This window comes from Equus caballus, chromosome 21, assembly GCF_041296265.1.
Source record: "Equus caballus isolate H_3958 breed thoroughbred chromosome 21, TB-T2T, whole genome shotgun sequence".
In the NCBI taxonomy this organism is placed as follows: Eukaryota; Metazoa; Chordata; class Mammalia; order Perissodactyla; family Equidae; genus Equus; species Equus caballus.
Genome location: NC_091704.1, coordinates 31,930,943 through 31,942,126, shown reverse-complemented (window position 1 = coordinate 31,942,126; position 11,184 = coordinate 31,930,943). Strand labels below are relative to the sequence as shown.

The following is an 11,184-nucleotide window of genomic DNA, read 5'->3' as shown; positions in this document are numbered from 1 at the left end:
ATTGCAGGGTAAATTGACTCCACTTGTAATGGCCATAACTGCCTGCAAAGCCTTCGCTGCCAGCATCTGTTAGCTGTTGTAGTAGTTCTTGCTTCCTTCTAGTTAGTGTGTGCTTCCCAAAGCTTCCCAGCTGGCCATCATCCACATCCATATGTGCTCCCTGACTCCTCTAGACAACATGGAGTGCTGTGGGTTCTATTAGGCCTCATACTGTGCCCCTTGGACCTTTGGAAGTGAGCAGTCCTCAGCCTCCTGACAAGAGGGCCATGGGATACAGGTCTACAAGTGCCCCTGACTCATCTTGTAATTGAAATCTCCGGGGACCTGGTGTTCCCACAGAGATGCCAACTACAGACCTGGAGGGAGAGAGGACCCCTGCTCATTACTACCTGACTGTTCCCAGGGTTGCCTTCACCTTCCCTCTCTGGGGAGGAACGCGGAACAGCAGCACGCAGACAAACCAGGACAGATAGCCTGTTTATTGGAGAAAGACTCAGCTCTCTCGTGTGCTTTCCAGCAAAATAAATAAACGACCAGACGCTACTATCGTACACTATATACAACATGCATGATGACCTGGTGACCAGGTGGGAGCCCTGAACACCTCTCTGTGGGCCAATACTGCACTTTCAAAGCAATGGGAGCAGTCCAGCAACAGGGCCAGCAGGGGATAAAAGGAGACCAAGAGTCTACTTTATTTCAAGCTCGGGGATAGGCTGCACTTCTCGCAGATCTGGAGGGGCAGCATGTGAGCCAGGGAGGTTCCGTTTATGGCCACCAGTAGCTGCAGCTTGCTCAGGCAGTCCTGCAGCGCCGCCTCAGGGTGCCCGCCCAGGCGCAAGTTCACCGGGCGCGGGAGCTGCAGCATACGGTCAGCCAGCGCCAGACAACAGATGGCCAGCAGGGAGGGGGTGTACCTAGTGAAGGCATAGTCGGCCAGGCTCAGCTCCGCCACCCCACGAGCCAGGGCTTGCGCCTCCAGAGCTTCAGAGACCTCGGCCTGCCCGGCCTCCACGCGGGCATGTGTGAAATGCTCCAGGAAGAAGCTGATGGTTGGCGCGCCCAGGCTGAAGTGCAGCTTGTGCAGCACGATGCACTCGAGGTTGCAGAGCTGCTGCCGGGAGAAGGCGCCGCAGCACAGGGCCAGGAGCTGCTTCACCCGCGGCGGGTGCACCTCCACCTGCAACACAGGGGCGCTCAGGCCCCTCTGAGCCGTGCATCCCGAGTCGGAGGCCCGCCCCAGTCTTAAACCCGGGAGAAACCAGGAATTCTTACCCCCACTTACTCCCCCCCAATCCCTTCCAACGAGACAGCTGGGGCTTCGCCTCTCCATTACTTCCTCTTTAATCACCTGGAGTGTACTTCCAGAGCAGTTTCTCTAACTACTGCCCAGCTAAAAAAAAACTTTGAGAAATTCTGAAGGGTTTTTTTCCCGGAGATTGGAATAGCAGGGCTGCAAAGGGCTGTTGGGACTTACTTTGGGGCCGACTTCAGCCTATTTCTTTGGGTGCGGGATGAAAGGATTATTAGTTTGTGGAGGAACTGTGAAGTTAAGACGGTGGGATGTGTAAATTTGCAAACGTCCACCTAAACGACTTCAGGGAATCCAGCACTAAGTCATGTGATCGTGTGCCCTGGACAGCCAGACAGAGAGTGGCTGGGAGTTTGGCTGCCCCCACCCCCGACCCCGCGTGGAGGTACCTGCTTGCAAGCGATGAGCAGGGACGTGACCCCGAGCAGCTGGAAGCAGTCTGCAGCCACAGGCGTGGTGGTAAGGAAGCGATCCAGAGTGTTTACCGTCAGGCACAGCGACTCGAAGGAGAGGCCGAACTGGCGGTGCACGGGGATCAGCCAGCTGAGCAGTTTACAGCGGGATTCCGCCGTTACCTGCCAGGAGGAGGGAGGCGGGCCGGCTGAGCCTAGGGCGGAGAAGGGCTGCGGAAGGGACAGGCCAAGAAGACCCAGGGAGCTTCCTCGGAGGGAGGCAGGAAGAAAGGAAAGAGCTAAATACGCTGGAAACTAGGAAACACTCGGGCAGCGCTGCTGCGGAAAGAGCACGGGCTGGGCTAGGAGCCGGGACGCCTGGATTGGTGGCTGGCCCTGTGCTGAGCGCGTGTACACATTACCTCGTGTAATCCTCTCAGCAATTCGGGAGGGGGAGGGGATCCCCACTTTGCAGATGAAGAAACAATCTCAGGATTATTAAATAACTTGCCCGGGTTCCGTAGGAGTCCGGACTCGAACCTAGAAACTGTCTTAACTCCTTTGCATTCTACTGTGTCCCCACTAACGAGTTTGGAGACTTCGGGCAGGTCACTTAAGCCGTCTAGGCCCCACTTCTCTCCATCTGTAAAATGAGGCCGGTGGCCCAGCCCTCCAAAGCCCCTTCCCGCGCGGGCCGGGGCGCCGCAGAGGGCAGACAGAGCAGAAAAGGAGAGAGCCCGGGAGAGGAAGAAGAGCGGCGGTGGGGAGCTGGCTCTACCAGCGCCTCACTTGTGGCTGCCGCGCCAGCGACTCCCGCGGGTGGAAGTGGCTCTCCCGCGCCTTGCAGAAGGCGTAGCAGCTCTGACCGTAGTCGCGGAAGGTCTGTAGATCTAGCTGCACCAACTGCTGGGCAGGGCCGGGTAGGGCGCTGCAGCCACGCGCCGCGGACGCCGCAGGACTGTCCGCGCCGTCCGAGCCGGAGCTGGGGGACTCAAACAGGTCGCGAACGCCAGAGTCTCCCAGGAGCGGGCACGGGTTCAGCGGCTGCAGCGGCTGCTTCCTCCGAAGACGTGGGCGCTTGCTCTTCTTCACTGGGGCACGGAGGTTCTGGGCGTTGTCCCGCCTCCCAACCCGGGCGGCGGGGCTCACAGGGCTGGTAAGGCAGGGCGTCACCATGATGCAGCCGGGTGGCCACCCTACTACTGCCCGGCTGCGGCGGGCTGGAAGCGCGAGTGCGAAGGGGGCCAGGCCTGATGGGCGCTGAGGCCCTAAGTACTCGGCCTGTGCCTTCCCTCTACCCCACCCCCGGCCTCTCACTGGCTGAGCCCAGAGCGGCACGAGAGCCGCGCTTTCCCGGCTGAGGAACCGCTCCGAGGTGAGCTACCGGCAGCGCTTATCCTCCGCAATCCGCAAACGGGAGGAGGAGTTACAGCCTGCGCAGCCCGCTCCGTGCGCGTCCCGCGTTCCCCGGGCAACCGAGCCAGGGTCGCGGCGGGAGCTGCGCGCGCGGAATGGAGTGGGGGTGGGGTGGCGGCGGCCGCGAGGCCAGGTGAGCGCCGGATCCAGCCGAGGCTCTCGACCATTCCCGGGAGAAGATTCTCTCGGGGCCCATCTCCCCATCCTTGGCCAGATCGTCTCGCCACGCGCGAGCATCTTCCATGCGGGCTCTAACCCACGTTGGTAATTTGGCCAAAAGTCCGTTTCCGAGCTCCAAACGAAGGCTCCAGCTAGAATTTTGTCAGCACAAGAGAAATTTTCTTCAGTGACCCATACAAGCAACAATCCTAATTCACTTGCGTTTGTGATTTTTGTTTTAGGTGGGTCCCGAGTAGCGAGGATCCTTCCTTCCGCCGGAGGTTCCTCTGCGATGCTGTGTCTCTAGGAGCTGGGGCAGCAGCCCGCCAGGCAGACGGGCAGGCGTTCGTGCTCAAAACAAAACCCAAGACTGTCCCAGGAACCTCAGACAGCAGCTCCGCTGTCCTGTTAGACTTTCGCCCCACTTCCCACCCCAAGCCAAGTCAGCTGGAGCGGTTTAAGAACATAACGTTGGAGGATGGCAGTTCTAGCTTTATCAAATTGCTCACAGCCTGTTCTGTTTTAGGTCATTAGCTTTTGACCCTTTGCCCGGAGCGGCCTAACCTTGCTTGGTCATTCCCTGCTTCCTGTTTCTTGCTCCTTCAGACTGGAAGCTTCCTCAGAGGAAGTTCAGCTTCCTCTCACGGAAGAAGCTCACGGAAGTAGAGCTGGAGTGGAGGGCGGTCCAGGCAGGAGAGACTGGACTGGAAGTGTCAGCTTCCTCAGGTCACTGCTGCTTTAGTCCTAAACTCCTGTCCTGGTAGAAACTGGAGTCCTTCTCTGGCCTGAGTGAATCTTTCTGAGGGGCTCAGATCCCTTAGGAGAAGGGACATTGGGGGCACAAGTAGCACGTAGTCAGCCTTATAGGCATTTCTCAGTGGCAGAAAGCCCACGCGGCATCCGCCTGATGAACATTTTTCAGAGGTGCTCCAAGAGGTGAGATTACTAGGTGCCAAGAGCAGGTTCAGCCATTCTCGCCTCATTTCAGAAGAAAGCTGACAAATGTATGTAATCAAAGTGAAAATCTTTGTCCCCAGAAATTTAGTGGGGTTTGGGGTGGTGTCTTCTAGAGATGCAGGTAGAAGAAAAGGGAAGGATTTCAGGTTCTGGTCAGTATGACTCCTATTTCCCTGTAACTCTGAGCAAGGTATTTCGTCTCCAGACCTAAATAGTGTCATCTGTAACGAGAGATTAGCTAAGAATCATCTTTATTTCAAAATACAGGTGCCAGGCCTCCCTGTCTCCTCTCAGTCTATTGTTGGGGAACCACTGTGGGAGGAGCAATTAAATCTGTGGAGAGGGGTCAGATATCAGACTTCCTCCTTGAGAGGCTGCCTAGGTGAGGAGGAAGAACCCAGGAATTCTGATTCTTCAAACCCGCCCAGGTAGCCAACGTGGTACAGTGGAAAGAGCACAAAGTCAACTCCTAGGCTCAAAATTGTCGCTCCCATTTATTGATCATTGGGAAAGCTGCTTACCTTCTCTGAGCCTCCATTTCGTCATCTGTTAAATGTGGATTTTAATATTTGCCTCGAGGGTCAAGTGAAATAGATATGAAAGCTCAAAGTCCTTTCTGAATATACAATAGTGGGGTCACCTTAAGGCTCACTGGGGAGTCAACAATATTATCACACTGGAGATATTCTGAAAAGCAGCACCCTCATTTTATCCGCCACCTGTGGACCTGAGGCCAGTGGTACTTTGTTGAAAATGCTTTGCTCTCCCAGGAGTTTGCCTGCAGTAGTTAACTCCCAGCAGGGGGTGCCTGAGCTTTGACTCGATAGATCTATTCCTCAGTATTCGCGGAGGGCCTGCCATGCCAGGTCTAGAACAGTGAGCAAGGCGGCATGGGCCCTGACCTCCCACAGCTGACGTTCTAGTGGGGGAAACAGAACCACCTGTCACACCTTTTAAATTATTGAAGTGTGGTAAGGGTTATGATAGAGGATCTCCTGAGTGTAAGGTGGACAGACAAAATACAGGACACCCAGCTAAATTCAAAGGTCAGATAAACAACAAATACATTTTTAGTATAAGTATGTCTCAAATATTGCATGGGACATGTTTATACTAAAAAATTATTCATTCTTTATCTGAAATCCAAATATTGCAAGGGGCATACTTATACTAAAAGATTATTTGTTGTTTATCTGACATTCATATTCAGCTGTGCCTCCTAACATCTGGCAGCCCTACCTGGGTGCCATGGGAGCCCATACTAAGAGCAACTGGCCTGCACTGGAAAGGAGTCCCAAAGCAAGCAGTGATTAAGCTGAGACAGACAGACGGGGGTGGAAAGAAAATAAGAGGTGGATTTAAGCAAGAGTATTCCAAGTGTAGGAACAGGCTGTGGGAGGGTCTGGAATCATGGTTCCTGGGACATTCTGGGGCCTACCTGATTCAGAATGGCTGGAACGCATAGTTGGAGGGAAGAGAAGAGAAGTCGGGGAGATAATAGCTAGCACTTTATAAAACTTATTATGTGCCAGGTACTGTCTTATGTTCTCTGTGTATAATATATTCGTTTAACCTTCACAACTCTATGAGACAGATTCTATTATTGTCCCCATTTTACAGATAAGAAAACTGAGGTACAGAGAGGAAAAGTAATTTGCCCAGGTTCACACAGATAGTAAATGGCTGAACTAGGAGTCAAACTTAAACCGCCTGGCTCTTTGCTCCATGCTTCCCATGCTCTACTGCTTCAACAGCAAGATCATCAGTGCCTTGTAGGCTACATTAAATGTTTAACCTTTACCCTAAGCCATTGAAGAGAGGGGACCAAGGGAGAGAGATGATCTGTCTTTCGTTTTAAGACATTACTCTGGCTGATCTGTGAAAAATGGATTGGAGAGGGCAAGACTCAAGGCCCTTTGGGGACAGTGTTTGTGGTATGAACAACATGGTCCAAGTTAAGGGCTTTTTTTGGTTTGGTTTTGTTTTTTTAATGATTGGCAACTGAGCTAACAACTGTTGCCAACTTTTTTTTTTCTGCTTTTTTCTCCCCAAATCTCCCCAGTACGTAGTTGTATGTCTTAGTTGTGGGTCCTTCTAGTTGTGGCATGTGGGACGCCACCTCAGCGTGGCTTGATGAGAGGTGCCATGGCGAAACTGGTGAAACCCTGGGCCGCCAAAGTGGAGCATGTGAACTTAACCACTCAGCCACGGGGCTGACCCCCAAAGTTAAGGGCTTTTTATCTTCCCTATGAAGAGTCTTTAAAATTAAATTCTGTTTTCTAATCACTCTGGGACCTGGGCCCAATGTACCTTAAAGGCACTAGGTAAGCCTTAAATACTTTAAAAATGTAAAACCTAATTAAACCCAGGCTTCTCTAATGAAAGCTGCTTAGCTACAATTTGACCCTGCTAATTCTTAGGTGTGGTTTATAAAATCTGCAAGAGAGTATTAATATAATGGAACCAAAGTTGTCCTTTTTCCTCCAGTTTGGCACTTCGACTTCTGTCAAAAGCCCCCACTCTCACTCTGCCCCAGGTCTAGGATTGGGATTGAAGTAGGAAGAATGCATTTACTGACAGTACTTTGTTTCAGCAAACAAAGCAAGTGGGTTGCTACCTAAATGTGGACAACTTTGTTAGCACTTCAAATGATCCTTAAACTCAGTTTTGATGTCACTAAAAATTCTATTTACTTAAGACTCTATTTTCTATTAATATATTTAAGCACCCAAATTGAGAAGTGTTTAAGATACATGAAGTCAGACAAGTTTTGCTGGTATTTAGTAAACAAAGGGCAGAAATTTTTAGCCCATTTTTTAAAGCCAGACGTTTGATTTACACGTCTAAATGTCCACCAGTATCCACACCTGGGTAAAAGGCCATCTCTTTGTTTACCTGCCTTCCTGGTGTTTTGCCAATTACCAGTTCATCAAGGGTTCAGTACACACATTCAAGTGCATTTCTTCTCCCCTCATGCATACATGTTCTTTTTCTCCCAACTCACACCTACTTGTGGCAATCTGCCAGCACAGGTGGTACCCTGTAAGAGCTTCGGCTCTGGAGTCAAAATCCTTGGGTTGGAAGCCCAGCTTTGCAGCACACCAGCTCTGTAAACTTGTGTGAGTTATTCAACCTCTTTATTCTTCCGTTTCCCTAGCTGTTAAAAAAAAGTGGAGTAGTAAGAGTATTCTATAAAACTTTTGTGAGGGGGCTGGCCCCGTGGCCGAGTGGTTAAGCTCGCGCGCTCCGCTGCAGGCAGCCCAGTGTTTCGTTAGTTCGAATCCTGGGCGCGGACATGGCACTGCTCATCAGACCACGCTGAGGCAGCGTCCCACATGCCACAACTAGAAGAACCCACAACGAAGAATACACAACTATGTACCGGGGGGGCTTTGGGGAGAAAAAGGAAAAAATAAAATCTTTAAAAAAAAAAAAAAAATTTTTGTGAGGATTAGATAAGGCATATAATGTGCTCAAATAGTGCTCAATATGAGTTAGCTGCTGCTATAATTATGTTTTTATCTAGCTAAGGTATGTATTTTTGCCAGCCAGGGTGGCTGGGGAAAATACTATCCATCATTCAGTTTGTTGAGAGATATATACGTATAATATATATTATGTCATATATAAAATGCATATCTGACTTACATGTTTATAGTTGTAAGGAGCAAGGAGGCTGCTATTCATATTACAGTTCCACTAGATTTCATTTGCGATGCAAGGCTGGTCTCTGAGGTGTTGGACTAGAGATGTAGCCCTCCAAACAGGGGTACCTGGGGTACCATTTAAGAAGTTCTGCTTCCGTAAAGTATATGTCTCTTTGCCCCATTCAGATGCTGAATTTCAGCTATTAGAAGGAAGATGTAATATCGGGGTGGGAGGTCTCTAGCAGCAGCCTGTCCTTCCAGGGCTTGGATCAGAAGTGGACATTGAGAAGAACTAAAAGAGTAGTAAGTACAGTAGCATAATGATGCTTGAGGTCAGCCCAGGCCCCAGCTCTCTCAAGATACGGGAGACTAAGTGACTTCCTTCGGTGGGCCTTGAAAGCGTTCTTCAAACTGTGTTCGCAGCCTGATGGTCACTCTGCTGTTTTCCCTTTAGATGGCGGGGTTGCCCGTGTGGACTCAGACATATCAGGACGGAGCAGCCCTCCTAGCACTCCTAACACTCTGTGTGTAACATTTAGGGCGTTGACATTCACTTGTGATACAGTCAAGATGTTATACTATCAGACTTGTTTTGGATATTTATTATGTAGCTTTATTAAGCTACTACCAGTGATGGAGAGCAGAGTCTTACCTGAAGAATGAGGTCATTTGCTTGGAGAAAAGGTGTGCCTTCCCCAAAAGAGACCAGAATAAAAGGAAAAATGTTGATAATCTGCAAATAAGGAAATGTCTCTTTCTTGTACTTGTCCCCACCCTGGCATTGAGATATCCATGCAGACTTGTTCATTCATGGTGGCTGTTAAAGTGGTATGCCTCAGATTCTGTGATATTCTCAAAATAGGGAATTATGCCACAAAACCAAGAGACTGTAAACAAAAAGTTGATAAATTTGATTATGTAAAAGTAAAAAAATTTACTGGGAAAAATGTATTTCCAGTCAAAACTGGAAAAATACTTGTAACTTATATCACAGACACAGGTCTAATTAAGTGTAAAGAACTCCTATAAATCAGTAGGAAAGAGTGACAACCTAACAGAAAAATGAACAAATATTTTGAATAGTTCATAGGAAAAAATGTCTTAGGTGAAAAAATGCTCAAATTCACTCATAAGAAGAAAAGTGCAAATTAAAACTATTATGAGATATTATTTTGCACTCAATCTGATTGATAAAAGTCCAAATATTTGATAAGAGGATGTAAGGAAATAGGGCCTCAATATGGTGAGAGTGTAAATTGTACAACCATTTTGGAAGATGATTTGTGAAGATCTGTAAATGTTTAAATGCACATAGTCTTTAACTCAGCAATTCTACTCTGAGATAATTATTATACATCGATACAAAGTGACTTTATAAAAATATTCATTACAGTATCCTTGTTAAAAGCAAAACATTGTGCTCAGTAAGAGACATCTAAAAAAACAGAATATTATGCAACTATTAAAAAGAATGAAGAGGTTTATGGACTGATATAGAAAGATTTTCAAAATAGAGTGTTAAGTAAAATAAAGCAAAGTACAAAACAGTATGTCAAACGTTGTCATATGAGTAAAAAGAGGAATATATACATATATCCTATATATGCATAGAATCTCCCTGGAAAAATACACAAGAAAAAGGTGACACCGGTTGCCTTTGGGGAGAAGACCCAGGAGATTGGGAGACAGACATAAGAGGGACTTTTTACTGTATACCTTCAGCTACCTCCTGAATTTTGAACTATGCATGTATGTTATCTGTTTTTAAAATGGCATTTTTCATATGCAGATAGGCTGAAAGTTAGAAAGCAGGGAACCCAGGCAAGGTCTGAAAAGGGATGATGACCTTCATATGTGGACATCAGAAAAGAGTGGATAGAATAAAATAGGGCTTGGGCACTCTGGGAGCTAAGTTGTGTAATTTCATACATGAGACTTTTATTTTGGAACTTGGATTATATCAGTGAACAGAACAGACACACATTCCTGCCTTCATGGAGCTTATACAGGGTGGCAGTGCAGGGAGAGACAAATAATACAGGGACTGGGGCACTGGGAGTGCTGGAGACAGGCTGCAGTATTAAATACATTAGTCAAATCAAGCCCATTGGGAAGATTTGAGTGGAGACCTCTAGGGAGTGGGGGTGTTGGCTATGTGGACAGCTGGGGGAAAAACATCCTAGCCAGAGAAAATAGCCAGCGCAAAGGCCCTGAGGCATGAGCAGGCCTGGCGTGTGGAGGTAACAGCAAAGAGGCCAGTGTAGCTGGAGTAGGAGTGAGGAGAGTAGCAGATGAAGTCAGAAATGTAATGGGGCCAGATCTGTAGGACCTTGTTATTGTTAGCATTCATTCAGTTCTTACGCTTTGTTAGATTGCACTTAAATCTCTTGTAGCATTTAATTATCACCTCAACCATATGAGATAGGTAAAATTATTGTCCTCATTTTACAAATGAGAGATAAGGAGCTTGGTTGAAGATACAGAGCTAGTAAGTGAAATACTAGGGCTTACACCCAAGTCTGTAATTCTAGTCTGGACGTTCATCTCTATGCTGTTCTGTATGTATTAAATACTAAGGGAGAACCAAGGGAAGACTCTGAGTCCACCCCGGGGCTGCTGCTTGGAAAGGAGAGCAAAGCTGAGGGCATAGAGCCCCCAGAAGAAGGAGGAGCCCACAGGACCAGAGCTGGTTGCATTTTCTTGTGATAAACCTTGGAGGCTGTGGTGTGGTTTAGCAAGGCAGGCAGAGTTGCCTTGTCCCAGTGTGCGCCAGGAGGTACAAGTTGAGCTGGAACAGGGAGTAGTGGACAAAAGGAAGCAAGGCTCTGAGGCCAAAGGAAGTGTGAAGCCATTCGCATGTGATGAGCACAGACTATCTAGTGTCTATGAATGAGCTGCCTCTTAGGAGGTGATCACATGAGGAAGTGACAGTTTTCTTAGCTTCTCAGAGAGAACACTGGTGCTGAATAGATGAGTTTAAATTGTCTGGAGTGTGCAAGTTCTGATATCTAGCAGCCTGCTGGAAGTAAGAAGTGGCCTGAGGAGTGAGGGAAGCTGCTGCCTTTGTTCTTTAGCTGTGACTAATGGCCTGTTAAAAAGTGCAGCTTTCCTTTCACCTTCCATTCCTGGTGCAAACATATGTTTCACATGAAGTAGCAGATCGGAGACAAACCACTAAAGGAAGCTTTTAAAAAGTTCTTCTGTTACTAGAATTTAACTATCCCTGAATACTGTAGTCTCTGCTCTTCCACAACCATCATCATCATCATCATTATTATTATTATTTTTGGTGAGGGAGATT

General features: G+C 48.2%; 1 protein-coding gene across 1 annotated transcript; it reads right to left on the bottom strand.

Annotated features, from left to right (window-relative positions):
• Positions 1-464: 464 nt before the first annotated feature.
• Positions 465-3,204, bottom strand: CCNO (cyclin O). The gene is made up of 3 exons (XM_001916627.5): positions 2,494-3,204; positions 1,702-1,887; positions 465-1,180 (listed from the first exon to the last, which is right to left on the bottom strand). The coding sequence occupies exons 1-3, from the start codon at positions 2,878-2,880 to the stop codon at positions 695-697; spliced, it is 1,059 nt and encodes a 352-aa protein (XP_001916662.1). The 5' UTR covers positions 2,881-3,204; the 3' UTR covers positions 465-694.
• Positions 3,205-11,184: the final 7,980 nt, after the last annotated feature.

What these genes read in the sequence shown, in the direction of transcription:
- CCNO (XM_001916627.5), bottom strand. Translation starts at nt 2,880, where the DNA reads ATGGTGACGCCCTGCCTTACCAGCCCTGTGAGCCCCGCCGCCCGGGTT. An exon ending in CGCTGGCGCGGCAGCCACAA is followed by an intron (nt 1,888 to 2,493) that starts GTGAGGCGCTGG and finishes TCCTCCTGGCAG; the next exon opens with GTAACGGCGGAATCCCGCTG. An exon ending in TGCTCATCGCTTGCAAGCAG is followed by an intron (nt 1,181 to 1,701) that starts GTACCTCCACGC and finishes CCTGTGTTGCAG; the next exon opens with GTGGAGGTGCACCCGCCGCG.